Consider the following 17,879-nt stretch of genomic DNA (forward strand, 5'->3'; position numbering starts at 1 on the left):
ATACTTCTAGCATGTGAAAATAAGTTAGCTGTGCTTGAAATACTAGGCATCGCATGTGACTCAGTGGGGGAGATTTACTAAAACTGGAGCACTCAAAATTTGGTGCAGCTGTGTATGGTAGTCAAAAAGCTTAAAAAATAAATAGAAAAAAAGAACTATGCCCCAACGCTTCCATTCTGGAAAGGATTATTGAACTCGGCGTCACCATTCTATAGGCTATGTATTTGAATCGGGGCTGGGGTAGTTGGACATCTATGGCTGATACTAATGGATAGTTCTCCATTCATTGTGTATTAATCAAGTTTGTTTAATCCATCTATCTGAATCTCTGTCTCAAGAGGTTGTGCAAATACTAGTTTTCTTGAAACTGAGATGCTTTATTAAGGTTTATAACAAACTATTCTAAGAGGTTTGACATTATGAGGATGGACTCTATTATGGTTGAAAATAGAGGTCGACCGATATATCGGCCGATATTTGCCGTTTTTTAATTAATCGGCATTGGCCGATTGAGCTGATAAAAAGGCCGTAGAACAGCGGGACTTGGAAATGACTTCTGTAATAGAGTCGTCATAGAAACGTCTTTCCTCCTCTCTGGGCAGGCTGCCAAGAAAAGAACAGAAAGATACAATGTTTACACTTGAATGAATGAAATCATCTCAGTGTGTAGAGTTCTCAGTTTAACCATTTAAAGACTAAATCTTTTCTGACACTTGTTGCTTACAAGTAAAATTCCTGTATTTTCTGCCAGAAAATCACTTGGACCCCCCAAAAAGTATATATATTTTTTTAGCAGAGATCCTAGGGAATAAAATAGCGGTTGTTGCAACATTTTATGTCACACGGCATTTGCGCAGAGGTCTTTCAAATGCATTTTTTTGGGGGGGAAAAAAAATACACTAATTGATTTAAAAAAAAAAGAAAACAGTAAAGTTAGTCCTTTTTTTTTTTTTTTTTTTTTTTTTCGTCCAAAAGTTTTGAGTACTTGTTTTTATTTTATAGGCTGCTTGCACACTGGAGCGGGCAGACGTTGATGGTAAAATGTTGCTAGTTTTAGCAGTGCTTTACCATCATTTTAGCGGTGCTATTCGGCTGCTAGTGGGGCGCATATAATCCTAGCTAGCGGCCGAAGAAGAGGTTAAATGCGCCCGTGAAGCACCGCTGCCAAATCGCATTGCATGCACTTGGGCAGTGGTGCCCATTAATATCAATGGGCAGGAGTGGTGGAGAAGCCGTATACACCACTCCAAACGTGCTGCTTGCATCGCCTCAGTGTGAAAGCACTCTGTCTTTCACACAGACTGCAGGGGAGCCGTTTTGCAGGCACTTTACAGGCGCTATTTTTAGCCCAAAAGAGCCTAAAAAAAACGCCCCAGTGGGAAAGGTGTCTGTTAGGTTTTATGAGATGAAGGGGGATAAAAAATAAAATAAAAAATAAATCGGCCTAACATATCGGCCCAAAAAAATCGGCATCATAATATCGGCCATCGGCCGCCATGATTTCTAAATATCGGCATCGGCCAGAGAAAAACCCATATCGGTCGTCCTCTAGTTGAAAAGGTTAATGTCTCAGTCTGCTGGACACGCACTATGGTCTTCCTATAATCACTTCAAAAAAATTATTATGCGGTTTATGTTATTTTTACGTTGGCACTATGTGGCCAACTGTGGCCTTTTTTTATTTTTTGTTATTGCTCTCAAAGAGAATTTTAAAAAACAATGGTTGGTTGGTTAAAGTGGCTTTCATTTTTTTTAAACCTTTATGTACAGTAAATAATATATTTCTAGCTAATAGGTACTTTGGTGTTTCCTAAGGTACTACCAAGTCAGAAGACAGAGCTGCATTACTGAAAAAATTTAATGAAGAAGGTTCAAAGTACTTCATCTTCTTGCTGAGTACTAGGGCTGGAGGTTTGGGACTAAACCTTCAGGCTGCAGATACAGTCGTCATTTTTGACAGTGACTGGAATCCTCATCAGGTTTTTATCTATTTTTTTTTTTTTTTTATGTTCATTGTCTTGCACTTCTTTACTTTTCAAACTTCCATGTCCCTTTCTACTCTTTTCACTAGGCCCATATTACTGTATGAATAGAACAGAACGCTAGTTTTTGAAAAGAATGTAGTTTTGTATGTTTCTTTTATGGTATTGATCACCAGTTTTCCAAAGGTGGGAGGGTTTTCATAGGGGATGATCATGTTTTCAAGACCTTGGCAAACTGGCTTTTATGTTCTCATAGGTCATATGTCACTTTATAGAGGGGTAGGTTGCTGTTATGAGAAGCATGCTCTCCATGTGAGAAGAATAATAATATTCCTAGCGTAAAGGAAAATGTGATTAATTTTTTTTTAATGTAGAGTAAGTTGGAGGTCATCCAGAATTGCATTATCACCAACCCTCAAAGGCTACAGTGGCGAAAATAATTATTTGATCCCCTTCAGATTTTGTATGTTTGCCAACTTACAAAGAAGGGGAGGGTCTATATTTGTTATTATATGTGTATTTTTAGATGATAGAGACAGAATATCAACCAAAAATCCAGAAAAAACACGATACAGATGTTCTAAATTGAATTGCAGTTCATTGAGTAAAATTAAGTATTTGATCCCCTACCAATCGACTATAATTCTGGCTTCCACAGAATGGCTTACAGTATGTGCTCATGTGGTACACAGATTAGTCCTGTCAATTTAAGAAGGTACTCCCAATGACAACTCCTTATTTGTATAAAAGACACCTGCCCACAGAATCTTTCTTCCATTCAAACCTTACCATCTTGGACAAGACCAAAGAGCTGTCAGGGACAAGATTGTAGACCCGCACGAGGCTGGAATGGGCTACAAGACCATCAACAAGAAGCTTGGTGAGAAGGAGACAACTGTTGGACCAATTATTCGCAAATTGAAGGAATACAAAATAACCATCAATTGTCCTCGGTCTGGCGCTTCATGCAAGATTTTGCCTCATGGGGTAAGGATGATCATGAGAAAAGTGAGAGATCAGCCCAGAACTACACGGGAGGAGCTTATGAATGACCTCAAGAAAATTTAGCTGAAACTTTGAGTTATCAAGCAACAGCCAAGACACCTTAAGGCTTTAGAGAAGATCAGTAAAGAAGGGTGGACCAAAATCCCTCCTGAGATATGTGCAAACTGGTAACCAACTACAAAAAACATCCAACAAGGGTTTCTCCACCAAGTACGAAGTCATGTTTGGCTTGGGGATAAAATAATTATTTTACTCAACTGCAACTCAATTTATAACATTGTATCATGTTTTTTCTGGATTTTTGCTTGATATTCTGTCTCAATCATTTAAATACACATGATAAAAATTCTAGACCCTTAATTTCTATGTAAGCGGACAAACTTACAAAATCTGCAGGGGATCAAAGAACTATTTTCCCCACTGTAAGTTCATGTCTTATAATATGTGCTCTTGTTAAATCCATTTTTTTTTTTTTAACACTCCAGTACTACAAGTCCCTCTGCTACCATGATAGCCGGGACATGAGCAGAGTGCAAATAAAATTCCTCCTCCCTCATGGCTATGTAGTTCAGGTGGGCTTCCTGCAGCTAGGTCTGTACCTTTGTATGGATCTGAGGCTGGGGAAAAACACTGAGAGCCTGTGCCTAGCACCCACAAAGCAGTGATCATGAGTGCATTGCTCTGTAGTTTTTGTTGCAAAATTATAATAAATGCTCTTCTTTTTTTTTTTTTTTTTTTTATTATATTAATGCATTTAATAAATTTTTACAAAAGGTGGACTTGGTCTTTAAAAAAAAGGCATAATCCTAATTTATATATAGGGGTGTAATAAATTGAATGAAACCGCTTCAGATGAAATACCCTGTTTTTTCAGGAAATCACTGATGCAATTTAATGTACATGTCCTTGAAATCAGGCTAGTCATTTGGTTCAATATGTGGAATCTTACTTTGCCACCTTTTCTGGAAATTGGCATGTCTGAGGTGTTTGGTACAAAGTATTGCTGAGTAGAGACCCAGTTGATGTTGTCTTCCTTTTCTGCTCAGTAAAAGAAAAATTTGAAATTGGTTAGGCCAAACTGGGCTTTAGTAGCATGATTGAAATGCAATTAGGGAAGCCCTATACTACTCCTGAAATTGCTGGAAAGGTTTAAAAATTCTCTTGGTAAATAATTGGTGTATATACTGGATTTCAGGAGATATTAGGGATAGTAGAGTGTTCTGCAAGGTAAAGGTTTAACCAAGTCGTTAAGACAATCTACAATTGTCATTGCTCAATCACAGTGAATGATTGTTATATTTGTGGATGATGTTCACCTTGCTTTTATTTATATACCCTAGGACTTGCAAGCACAGGACAGAGCGCATAGGATTGGTCAGCAGAACGAAGTGCGCGTGTTGCGTCTGTGCACTGTAAATAGCGTGGAGGAGAAAATTCTTGCAGCCGCCAAGTACAAACTGAATGTTGATCAAAAGGTTATTCAGGCCGGGATGTTTGATCAGAAATCTTCAAGCCATGAAAGGAGAGCATTTCTTCAGGCCATTCTAGAACATGAAGAGCAGAATGAGGTATGTGTTTCCTATGTCCTATCACAAGTCAAAGGCAAGTAAGAAAGAAAATGAACATATTGATCTTCTTTTTTATTTTTTTTGCTTTAAAGCATTATTTTTGGCTTTTGGGGGGTGGTGTTAAATGAATATGAAAACGCAATCAAAGTTAATCTGTCACAAAGAATTGAACCTGAGCACACAGTTGTTAAAATGCATGAACACAGAGAAGTTGCATCATCCAATTTTTACTTAGTTGGTAAGGCTGAAGGATGGCAGTCTATCCAGTTCAACGTGCAGGTGTGTGTGCCATGATCCTTTTTCTTTTCAATTGTTTTTTTTTTATTAACGTTTAACATTGTAAATTCCAACAGTAGCATTGCATGGAATATTAGCAACAATAGTATAGATTATTTACTAATAAAACACCCGTGTGTAGTTCTTTTGTTTGCAGGGCACGTGCATCCTACTACACAATGTGGATGCCACGTACCCTTGCATAGGATAGGCACAGGTTTGCTGTAAAATGTTATAAAAAATATATATATCACCTAGCAAGCTACTATGAAAGTAACAGTGAAAAAGCATAAAGTAAAACAAATAGAAAAACATTAAGTAAATGTTTATAAGAATTCTATTAATAGAGTTAATCATTATCTGGGAATCTTGAAGTCCATGATGACCATTGTGCATTAAAGGCTTTTAAGTTATTTGATTGAGTTGCAAAGTATCTTTCATAGGCGTGTTGAGTTTTAACCCTTTGTATTTGTCAGTATTAGGAGTTAAAGTAAATTTCCATTTCGCAGTTATTGTTAAGCGAGCAGTGATGAGTATTTGGATTAATATGCTTCTAAACTGGGTTGGTACATTGTTAATAGAGAGGTTTAGTAGAGCTAGATAAAGGGTGGGTTTAATAACAAGGCCAGTTACTGAGGAAATTAGCTTAAAGACTGCGTACCAAAAGCTGCGTATATTTTTACATTCCCATAATATATGTGTAATGCTACCTTTTGCACCACGTTGTCTCCAACAGGAGATGTTTTCCGAAGGGAAGAGTAAAGATAATCTTGCTGGGGTAAGATATGATCTATGAAGGATTTTTAGCATTAATTCCCAATGATTAGTGCAATGGGAATACCGGTAGCAGAATTGAATACAATCTTGCCAATCTTTAGGAGTATACTAACCCAAGTTCTTTTCCCAGATGTTTTGATAAAATTATTTTTGTTCTGAAGGGAGTAGAGCCAAGATAAACCTTTAGGTTTATCATAGTTGGTCATCAGATAATGTTATAAGTCTTTATGCATTTCATAATGTAAATCTGAGTGGGTGGCATGAAAATGCTGCATTGGTCTCAAAACATAAGACGAATGTACCAGTAGTTTCGTGAGTAATTCTTTGTATGTCAATTTGTTGTCTGGTAACCATGGGTGAATTCTGAGATTTGAAATCAAGTATTCATAAACCTGAAGAGGTAGTTCCTCTTGACGTAATTTAGATTTAGGGTTTATCAGAATGTTTAATTTTTCCCAAGCTGATAAAGTTGCCGCTAAAGAGGGAAAATCTGGGCAGTGCCGTTGTCTATGCATCAATTTAGTTATTAATAGGGAGGCTAGGTCCCTGTTGTTCAATGTGGCCTTTTTAATTTTCACCCAAAGTTTCTCGGATTCTGATCCAAATCGTGCTTTCATTTGGTCTAGTATTGCTGCAAGATAAGTTATGGATCACTGGGAAGCTAGCTCCTCGTTTGTCTCTGGATTATTGAGTATGATATTTTAGCCATCCTTCCTTTACATATAAACTGTCTGAAAAGTTTATTAAGTTAAAAAAGGACTCCGGCAGACATATGGGTATTGTTCTAAAGTAATGAGTTTAGGCAAGAGAAGCATCTTTAAGTAAGAGCTATGGTTTAAGTAGCTTTTTATAGTTTCTAATAAGCCTGGAAAGTTAGCTTCATATGTGAAGAATGTTGCTAATTTAATTCCCAGATGGATTGAGATATTCATTGAAAAGGGAATTGTTTGTTCGACGGACACAGCGCCTCCTTAACCTTGACCATTGGCCCTGCCCATGGGCTGTCCTCAGTCAGTATATAACCCCCTCCCTGCTCTAGGTATTCAGTTTTTTTTCTGTCTAGTCAGGAGTAAGGCCCTAGCAAATTTTACTTTTTGTCTCAAGTCTTCCCCGGGAAGTTCCAAGCAATCTTGGTCTGGTAAGCCTAGAGCAGGCTTCTCCGGATCCACTGAAAAGACTCCTTCAGCATGGTCTGCCCTCACCCATTGCTGTGGTGGGGGGAAATCTTCGCTGGTTTCCAGATTCATGGACCTCCTTCGTAATCGTCAAGGGGGTCCATGAATTTAATCTTTTGGGGGTACCAAAGAAAGGGGACATAATTTGTCCACAGGGCCTGTGTCTCTCCTTGTGTGGGTATAATTCCTGTAAAGGTTCGGGTGACATCTGAACTGCCCAAGGTCCCCTCTAGCCCTGTCCAGGAAATTGCGCTACCTGGGTCTGACTCTGGAGTGAATGCTGACCAGGTCAGTAGTTTTTCTTCTCAAACGTCGGCCCCTTCAGCAAGTTTAGTTCAATGGGAAGTAACTGAGGCTCGTGGCAACCTTGCAAGGGCCTCTGGTAGAAGCCACATTTGCCCTAGTGTCACTGCGGGGCCAACACCTTCCTCTTCTGCGGTGCCCGTAAAAGTCCCTTGGAAGCTACCTCTAAAAGAGGACCAGTTGTACCGAGGGCTACGCTTCCATCCTGCTTTACAGTAGTAACTGGTTTCACTGGCCTAGCCATTGAAAGCCAGGTACTGAGAGATAGAAGTCTGTCGGTATCAGTGATTCCTACTTTTGTGAAGGCGGGGAAGTCGACTTCTAGTAAGATATACCATTGTGCGTAAAAAGCGTACATTTCTTGGTGTGAGTCCATTGGCATTCATCCTCAATCCTTTTCTGTTGCTCGGATCCTAGCTTTTCTTCAACAGGGCGTTGAGCAGAAGTTGGCTTTGGGCATCATCAAGGGCCAGCTGTCTGCCTTAGCAGTCTTCTTTAAGCGACCCCTAGCCACTCACTCTTTAGTTCATACCTTCATTCAAGGAGTCAGGCATATGGCTCCTCCTGTACGGTCTCTCTTGCTGCTATGAGTTTTAAACTTGGTGTTATCGGTTCTCCAGAAACCTCCATTTGAGAATATTCAGGAGATTCCCTTACCTACGTTGTATCATTTTAGTTAGGCTATTCGTTTTTAGGAACATTTACAGGCAGTATACAAGATTTTACCGCTCCATATTCTTGCATCAATGAATACACTCTAGGCAGGGAAGAAGCCGGGTTGGTTAGTGTAAAAAACACATCTGCGAATAGGCCTATCTTATGGTTGTGACCTGCGACATTGATCCCAGATATACTTCTGATGGCCTCTGCCAGGGGCTCCATTGTGAATATAACATTTCTCAGAGATGGCATTGGACGAAAAAACTCTGGCTGAGGGTTTAGTGTATAATGCATAAATTGCTGAAGCCCAAATTTTTGTAGGGTTGCAATGAGATATCCCCAGTGGACCCTATCAAAATCTTTTTCAGCGTCCAATGCCAAAATTACTGTGGCCGTTTTTCTTGTTTCTACTATTTTCAGGAGATTGAATAGTCTTGCTCCATCAGGGGCCTGTCTACCCTTGTCGAATCCCACTTGGTCCACTTTACCTAATGAGGTTATTTTAGCTAATCTGTTGGCCAAAATTTTGGGTTATATTTTTAGGTCTGTGTTCGACAGAGATAGGTGTAAAATTTTGTGAAGTGTCCGGCTTCTTCCCTGGCATGGTAATAATAGTGGCTTGTAACATTTATTCAGGAAAAGTGGCAGATGCGGCAATGCTTGTTTAACAGTATGCCCAAATGGGGGCAAAGGGTTGGGGAAAGGCTTTTATAGTATTCTGATGAGAAACCATCTGTGCCTGGAGACTTGTTTGCTGGTAGGACATGGATGGTATCTAAAATGTATTTGTCTGAAATTGGGGCACTAAGTGAGGTACATTTTTTTTCAGTCAGTGTAGGCAAGATCACTGAGTTGAGAAAGGCGTTAATATTCTGAACCAGTGGTTGGGGTTTTTCGTTATCCAAATTAAGATTGTATAAGTCTCTAATATTTCATAAAAGCATTAGCTATCAATGGGTGGTGTTCTATATTTCTGTTGTGGGGGTCTCTATTTCTATTCAGTTTTGTATGTTGTCGCTTCTTTATAGAATTAGTCAGAAATTTGCCTGCTTTATTACCTTGTACATAGTAAATTGCTTTTGTTAGTTTCAAATATCTTTGAGCTGAAATAAGAGATGTATGAAATTTTTGTCTGCAATTGAACTCAGAACCAATTTGAGGGGATGGGTTATTTTTATGTTGGGATTCTAAAGCTTTAAGATTTGTTAATAATGTATTCAACATCTTTGCCTTCTGCTTTTTCTCCCTTGCAGCTGTCTGAATAAGTAGGCCCCCTGCTATATGCCTTATGGGAACACCATAAAGAAGCTATAGTAGTATCCACAGTATTATTAATTTCAAAAAATTCTGTAAGTTTCTGATTTAGTTTAGTAGCGTGCTTAGGGTTAGAAAGCAGTTCAGTGTTATTTCTCCAAAGGTAAGCAGGGGTAACAGAATGTTCTTTTAAGATTATAGAAACTGGAGCATGATCAGACCACGTTATCGAGTGTATTGTAAGGGTCCGTTCACACAGGGGCAACACGACTTTTGGAGGCAACTTGGACACGACCTGAACACGACTTGGGGTGACTTACAACCCGACTTTAAGTCGCCCCAAGCCAGGCGACTTTTGCCACGGCCAATCAGAGAATGAGCTCTCAAGGGGAAACTCCACGCCAAATTTATTTAAAAAAAAAAAAAAAAAAATTGGTGTCGGTTCCCCCTCCGAGAGCATACCAGGCCCTTAGGTCTGGTATGGATTTTAAGGGGAAACCCCTATGCCGAAAAAACGGCGTGGGGGTCCCCCCCAGATCCATACCAGACCCTTATCCGAGCATGCTACCCAGCCGGCCAGGAAAGGGGGTGAGGACGAGCGAGCGCCCCCCCTGAGCCGTACCAGGCTGCGCACCCTCAACATGGGGGGTGCCTTGGGGAAGGGGGGGGGCCGCGAGGCACCAAAGCACCTTGTCCCCATGTCTATGAGGACAAGGGCCTCTTTCCGACAACCCTGGCCATTTCGTTTTTTCGGCGTAGGGGGTTCCCACGCCAATTTTTTTTCATAAATTTGGGGTGGAGTTCCCTCTTGAGAGCTGATAATTCTGTGAGTCGCCTCCGTATAGACTGAGATCCGACTTGAAGGCGACCTACATGGAAATCAATGGGTACCGGTCGCCTACATGTCGGATTGAAGTAGTACAGGAACCTTTTCTGAAGTCGGAGCGACTTCAGTAGTGTGCATTAAGACGGCTCTCATTCACTTACATTGTTTTTTCCATGTTGTCCGACCTGAGGCGACTAGGGGCGACCTGACGTCGGATCTGAGTTGCCCCTTTTGAACGGACCCTAACTGATAATGTTCTCTGTAACAAGTTGAAATCCGAAAAATTTTTAAATCCTGAATAGGAATAGTAAAGATAAATAGTAGGTAGTCTTTCAGAAGAATATACACACTTCTAAGTGTCTCATAGGTCAGCATCATTCAAGAAAGGCTGTGGCTCATATCTATGAGTGGGACGTGGGCTTGAATAGTCTGTTTTTATTGACCACACTATTAAAGTCCCCACATATTAGTGGTGAGCCTCTATGGACTTTGTCTATATGCTTTCTCATAGAGCTCATGAATGCTGCCTGTCCGTTGTTGAGTGCGTAGAGGTTCACTAAAGTATATGTAGTGTTGTTCATGTCACAAGTCAGAATTATGCATCTTCCAGGCGATTTAATGTTCGTTCGCTATTAACACACCTCTTTTTATAACTGGAGCAGTAGCAGTGAAAATGTCGGAAAGCTCTATGGAAGCATTTAGGTTGTTGGTCATGAAATGTGTCTTAGAGCTGCACGATTCTGGCTAAAATGAGACTCACAATTTTTTTTACTTAAAAGATAGATCACGATTCTCCCGGCGTAACATCATCTTTCACATTAGAACAAAAAAAAAAAAAATTGGGCTAACTTTACTGTTCGTTTTTTCATGGAAGTGTATTTTTTCCCAACAATTTGTGTTTGAAAGACCGCTGGGCAATTACAGTGTGACATAAAATATTGCAGCAATTGACATTTTATTCGCTAGGGTCTCTGCTAAAATATATATAATGTTTGGGGGTTCCAAGTAATTTTCTAGCAACAAAATATTGATTTTAACTTAAAGCGGAGATCCACCCTAAAGTGGACCTTCCGCTCATCGGAACCCTCCCCCCCTCCAGTGCCACAATCGGCACCTTTCAGGGGGGAGGGGGGTGCAGTTACCTGGATAATCCAGGTAACTGCACCCACTTCCGGGATAGCTCTCTGCGGAAAGGGGCGTAACTTACGCCCCTTTCCGCAAGTGCCCGGTCCTTCCCGCAAGTTCCCCGCTGCCTGCTGGGAAACACACAGATCCCAGAGGCAGCGGGGAGCGTCCTTATTGCGCAGCGCGATTCGCGCATGCGCAGTAGGGAACCGGGAAATGAAGCCGAAAGGCTCCATTTCCTGATTCCCATACCCAAGATGGCGGCGGCAGGACCCGACAGGCGACCTAGAGATCGGCTTCGGGTGCCGACATCGCGGGCGCGCTGGACAGGTAAGTGTCACTATTTTAAAAGTCAGCAGCTGCAGTATTTGTAGCTGCTGGCTTTTAAAAAAAAAAAAAAAACGCGGAGTCCCGGCGGACTCCCCCTTTAACCACTTAAGGACCAGCCTTGTTTTGAGATTTTGGTGTTTATATATTTAAAACAGTTTTTTTTTTTGCTCGAAAATTACTTAGTACCCCCAAACATTTTATATATTGTTTTTTTTTTCTAACACCCTAGAGAATAAAATGGTGGTAATTGCAATACTTTTTTTCACACCGTATTTGCAAAGCGGTCTTACAAGTGTGCTTTTTTTTTTTGGAAAAAAATTCACTTTTTTGAATAAAAAAATAAGACAACAGTAAAGTTAGCCCAAATTTTTTTTAGAATGTGAAAGATAATGTTACGGCAATTTAAATTGATACCCAACATGTCATGCTTCAAAATTGTGCCTGCTCATGGAATGGCATCAAACTTTTACCCTTGAATCTCCATAGGCGATGTTTAAAAAATTCTACAGGTTGCATGTTTTGAGTTAGAGGAGGTCTAGAATTATTTCTCTAACGATTGCGGCGATACCTCACGTGTGGTTTGACCACCGTTTTCATATGCAGGCGCTGCTCACGTATGCGTTCGCTTCTGCGCGTGAGCTTGTCAGGACGGGGCGTTTAAAAAAAAAAAATTCTCATTTATTTTACTTGAGTTTATTTATATTTACACTTTATATAATATATATATATATATATATATATATATATATATATATATATAGGTTCACTTAATAGAAAAAAGCATCTTAAATATGAGATCTGGGTTTAAAAAGTCCTCAGATCTCATATTTGGACTTTAACACTTGTTATATGAAAGAATCAACAAGACCATGTTTTTTTTAACGATTAATTGTGCAGCTCTAATGTGTCTCTTGAGCGTAGAACACATCTCCTTGTAGTTTGTCCATTTCTCTCCACATAGAACTCCTTTTAAACTGGCTATTTAAGCCATGAACATTTTATTGAGACAATTGACAATGTCATGAGTACTGCATTAATGAGATGTTAATGATTGCTGGAAGTCTCTTTGGTAACAAATGCAATGATATGGTTTTACCTGTAGGTGGTGCTGTAGGATCAGATGTGGACAGCAAGTTCAGATTTATGATGGTGAATTTCTCAATCATAGATGGCCAGTTTAGGATTAGGATGGTATCGTCATAGTGATCCTCAGGTACAGTTTGAACATGAAAAATAAAATTAGAAACAAAAAAATAAAAAAATAAAAAGTTGAATATATTCACAATGTGCCAAAAGGTTTAAGGGGGGTTTACGCTCCCATTGACCTAGAACAGACATCCTTATATAAGTGAGAACTGAGGCAGTTTCTATATGTGTCTGTATGGCAGGCTTATCATTGGGTTTATGCAGATTGCCATTCTGGAGATTACCTGTGCATTGAGGATTTAGAGGAGAGAGTGTCAGTATCTTTCAATGATAAATACCATCTCCTTGCAAGAGCTAGTCCATCTTCATTTGTCCTTTTGACATGAGTGCGGTTTTCTCTTGTAATGAGGATTTTTGTGGGGAAGCCCCATTAATATGGGATTTTGTGGTTTTGGAGCAGTTTGGTGAGTGTAGCCAGTTTGCTACATGCCGTCATGGTGTGTTGAGACAGGTCTGCGAATATAGAATTGCCAGAGTAGGGACTTGGAAGTGATTGATTTTTATTTTATTTTTCCTAGCAAAAAGCATAACCTCATCCTTGACGTGGAAGAAGTGGATGTGGGCGATAACATCCCTTTTCGGGCAGGAACTTTAGTTTTGGAAGGCGGTAGGCTCTGTCTACTATCACTTCCCTGTCAGGGGTATCCAGTAATATAGCAGCTATGAATTGCTGGATTTATTTCCGGAGCTCAGCTGGGGTCACAGATTCTTCTACCCCCACAGTTTGATGTTGTTCCTTCGCGACCTATCCTCTAAGTCTGCGATTTTTCTTTTTTTTTTCTTTCATAGCTTGCATGTCCCCTTCTGCGTCATTATGTACATCCACTAATTCATTATGGTCGACAGTAAACTCCCCCATTTTATTATCAATATGACTGACCCTGTCTCCCTTGGATGAGACAGTTCATCATGTCCCTGTGCAGGGACCCCCTGAGGGTGATTAACATGTCCCTCATCACAGTATCACTCAATGGTTGCACTGTCAGTGTGATCTAAATGATGTATCCAGGTCTGGTGCAGATGAAAACCCAAACACATCATTCAAAGACCGGACTGTCCGGGAGAAACCCGTATGGGTGGCAACCCTAGGAGTGCCGCCCGCGCCACTGCTGCCTTGATGCAGGCCGCGCAACAATTCAAAGGCCTAGGTGTGCTTGCCGCTTGGAAGAAGTCGGTGAGTTTCCGTAGCTTCTTCTCCCTTTTATTTTCCCCATGGCATCCAGCATACTCCCGAGTGCAGAGAGCCAATAGCGTGCCTCGGATGTTCTCTCACATCGCTGGATTAGGCTGGATGCACAGCGATATGGTTCTCTCTGAGCTCTCTTCACACAGCCATTAGCTCTGGCTGCCGGCCACACCCCCCTCAATCCTTTTCAATATAGTTGTACATGGTGGGTTTTTTTTTAAATTATTATTTACACTCCCTGCTAATACCACCCCAACTGTAAAGAAGTTCCATATCCTTGTTGCTCTAACAGTACAGGCATGCACCACTTTTAAGTACACAATGGGATTTAACTCATGCTTTTGTTGTCCTGTTCTGCACTCTGTCCAGATAAAGCACCTCAGTCCTGAGACTTGTTGACCAGAACTGGACAGCATACTTGGGATGTGGCCAAACCAGGCCTTTGTAAAGTGGTAGAATTATATATTTTTTTTCTTTTGAGCAAATACCCTTGCTAAGTCATATCCTTAAAGGAAAAGTTCACCTTTGTAAAAAAAAAAAAAAAAAAAAATGCACATCTCTTGCAGGTAATAAAGTCCATAATTTTTTATTAGGAGCCTGTAAAGCAGGGATATTCAATTAGCAGACCTCCAGCTGTTGCAAAACTACAAGTCCCATGAGGCATAGCAAGACACTGACAGCCACAAGTATGACACCCAGAGGCAGAGGTATGATGGGACTTGTAGTTTTTCAACAGCTGGAGGTCCGCTAATTGCAAATCCCTGCTGTAAAGCATTGCACCTCCATTCAGCAGATAACAGGTGCAATCTGTGGATTCTCCAGATTAAGTGTGCTCACTCTGACGTTTGAGCAATGTGGTGCGATCACAGTTTGCATATGCATGCACGACCGTGCGTGTTTGCATTTGCGTATGAGCACGGAGGGGCAGCAGTGCTGTAACTTTTTTTTTTTTTTTTTTTTTACAGACTCTTTCTTTCATCAGCTTTATTGCTATCACAAGCGATGAACAACATCCCTTGTGATAACTAAGGTAGTGACATGTACTCTTTACTGCAAGATCTGGGGGGGTTAGACCCTACCTTGGCAGCCCAGATGTTTTGGAACTACATTTCCTGTGTTGCTCAACTGCACTGCAGAGTGCATGAGCATCATGGGAAATGTAGTTCCAAAACATCTGGGGTGCCAAGGTTTGCTATCGCTGCCCTAAATCTATTCTCTGCTCTCCAAACACATTTGATTAAGCTGAGATCGATTTTGATCAAATGCTTTACAAGCTAGGAATGGCTTGTAAACAGACCAGAAGTGATAAAATCCTCATTGCTTCCTGTTTCATAGCTCATAGAAATAATCGTAGAACTGCAGTTCCTCCTTCTTCATCTCTATCGTATGCGCCCTGACCGTTGGTTAGTTGTGCACCTGGTCATTGTATGCCAGCAATGTTGTTTACAAAAAGTTAGAACTTCAAGCAGTCTGTGATTCATGCTATTTAGGTAAGCTATGGTCTTCCCACCACCCTTATTCTGGGCTTCATATATGGCTTAGCCATTGGTTTCAGTCAGAGACTGGGCTGATTTACTGAAACTGGAGAGTGCAAAATCTGGTGCATGGTAGCCAATAAGCTTCTAACTTCAGTTTGCTCAATTGAGCTTGTACATTAAATGCTGAAAGCTTATTGGTTTTTATACAGAGCTGCCCCTGATTTTGCTAAAATCAAAAACGGATTCAAAGCCGGTATGGTGTTCCTTTCCATTTGGCCTCACAAATCAACAAGCTAACGGTAGTTTTAGAAAGTCGGCTTGTAAATAAACTTATTTAAACCAATTAAGATGTCAGTGAACTGTACAGTATCTCACAAAAGTGAGTACACCCCTCACATTTGTGTAAATATTTTATTATATCTTTTCATGTGACAACACTGAAGAAATGACACTTTGCTACAATGTAAAGTAGTGAGTGTACAGCTTGTATAACAGTGTAAATTTGCTGTCCCCTCAAAATAACTCAACACACAGCCTGTCTAAACTGCTGGCAACAAAAGTAAGTACATCCCTAAGGGAAAATGTCCAAATTGGGCCCAAAGTGACAATATTTTGTGTGACCACCATTATTTTCCAGCACTGCCATAACCCTCTTGGGCGTGGAGTTGACCAGAGCTTCACAGGTTGCCACTGGAGTCCTCTTCCACTCCTCGATGATGACATCACGGAGCTGGTGGATGTTGGAGACATTGCGCACCTCCACCTTCCGTTTGAGTATGCCCCACAGATGCTCAATAGGGTTTAGTTCTGGAGACATGCTTGGCCAGTCCATCAGCTTTACTCTCAGCTTCTTTAGCAAGGCAGTGGTCATCTTGGAGGTGTGTTTGGGATCTTTATCATGTTGGAATACTGCCCTATGGCCCAGTATCTGAATCGAGAGGATCATGCTCTGCTTCAGTATGTCACAGTACATGTTGCCATTCAAGGTTCCCTCAATGAACTGTAGCTCCCCATTGTCAGCAGCAATCATGCAGCCCCAGACCACGACGCTCCCACCACCATGCTTGACTGTAGGCGAGACACTTGTCTTTGTACTCCTCACCCATTTGCTGCCACACATGCTTGATACTATCTGAACCAAATAAGTTTATCTTGGTTTCATCAGATCACAGGACATGGTTCCAGTAATCCATTTCCTTAGTCTGCTCGTCTTCAGCAAACTGTTTTCAGGCTTTCTTGTGCATCATCTTTAGAAGAGGCTTCCCTCTGGGAAGACAGCCATGCAGACCAATTTGATGCAGTGTGAGGCGTATGGTCTGAGCACTGACAGGCTGACCTCCCACCCCTTCAACCTCTGCAGCAATGCTGGCAGCATTCATACGTCTATTTCCCAAAGACAATTTCTGGATATGACGGTTAGCACGTGCACTCAATCTCTTTGGTTGACCATGACGAGGCCCGTTATGAGTGGAACCTGTCCCGTTAAACCACTGTATGGTCTTGACCACATGGTGCAGCTCAGTTTCAGGGTCTTGGCAAACTTCTTATAGTCTAGGCTATCTTTGTGTAGAGCAACCATTCTTTTTTTCAGATATTCAGAGTTCTTTGCCATGAGGTGCCATGTTGAACTTCCAGTGACCAGTATGAGAGAGCGATAACACAAAATTTTAACACACCTGAGACCTTGTAACATTGAGTCGCATGACCTCGGGAGGGAAAATGGCTACTTGGGCCTGATTTGGACATTTTCACTTAGGGGTGTACTCATTTTTGTTGCCAGCGGTTTAGACATTAATGGCTGTGTGTTGTTATTTTGAAGGGACAGAAAATTTACACTGTTATACAAGCTGTACACTCACTACTTTACATTGTAGCAAAGTGTAATTTCTTCAGTGGTGTCACATTAAAAGATGAAATATTTAAGAATGTGAGGGGTGTACACACTTTTGTGAGATACTGTAAATGTGCAGATGGAACAAAATGTTATCCTTTAGTTAATAAGTCCAACTGTTAAACAAGGGATGAGACACATTTATTACATGTGCCAGAGTATTTTTTATAACTCTAAGTCAGACTCAGAACAAGCATGCAGGCAGAGTAGCCAGAATTTATAATCGGCATGTTACCGTATATACTCGAGTATAAGCCGAGATTTTCAGCCTCTTTTTTGAGGCTGAAAGTGCCCCCCTCGGCTTATACTCGAGTCATCGCTGTCTGCCCGCTCGATCAGCGTGTCGAGCAGACAGACAGCGGCCATTCTATAATTCAAAAGCCGCGCCTCCGGCTCCGCCTTCGCCTGTGATAGGCGGAACACTGAATTTCCCAGCAGCCTGTGTTCCGCCTATCACGGACATCGTATCATCCTCGTACTACGGACGAGGATGATACGATGTCCGTGATAGGCGGAACACAGGCTGCTGGGAAATTCAGTGTTCCGCCTATCACAGGCGAAGGCGGCGGCGCAGCTTTTGAATTTTACAATGGCCGCCGAGGCGCCGACGAAGAGGGCACGGGACGGAGGCAAGGCAAGGCACGGCACGGGACGGGACGGAGGCAAGGCACGACACGGGACGGAGGCAAGGCACGGCACGGGACGGAGGCAAGGAGGCAAGGCACGGGACGGAGGCTCGGGACAAAGGCTCGGGACACAGGTAGGCTGGACACACACACACACACACACACACACACACACACACACACACACACACACACACACACACACACACAC

The 17,879-nt window shown here is 41.4% G+C and overlaps 1 protein-coding gene across 3 annotated transcripts in view; it reads left to right on the plus strand.

The window, feature by feature from the left end:
* Positions 1–17,879, plus strand: part of SMARCA2 (SWI/SNF related BAF chromatin remodeling complex subunit ATPase 2) — a 355,922-nt gene that overhangs the window by 253,161 nt on the left and 84,882 nt on the right. For 2 of the 3 annotated variants that reach the window (XM_077475014.1, XM_077475013.1), the window contains exons 25-27: positions 1,816–1,979; positions 4,328–4,555; positions 5,568–5,609. In XM_077475014.1, coding sequence (XP_077331140.1) covers positions 1,816–1,979; positions 4,328–4,555; positions 5,568–5,609 — 434 coding nt within the window. The remainder of the gene's footprint in view (positions 1–1,815; positions 1,980–4,327; positions 4,556–5,567; positions 5,610–17,879) is intronic. The other variant, XM_077475015.1, reaches the window with a different exon arrangement.

Source organism: Lithobates pipiens, unplaced genomic scaffold, assembly GCF_037356315.1.
Source record: "Lithobates pipiens isolate NorthernLeopardFrog02 unplaced genomic scaffold, aLitPip1_a1.2 Scaffold_13, whole genome shotgun sequence".
In the NCBI taxonomy this organism is placed as follows: domain Eukaryota; kingdom Metazoa; phylum Chordata; class Amphibia; order Anura; family Ranidae; genus Lithobates; species Lithobates pipiens.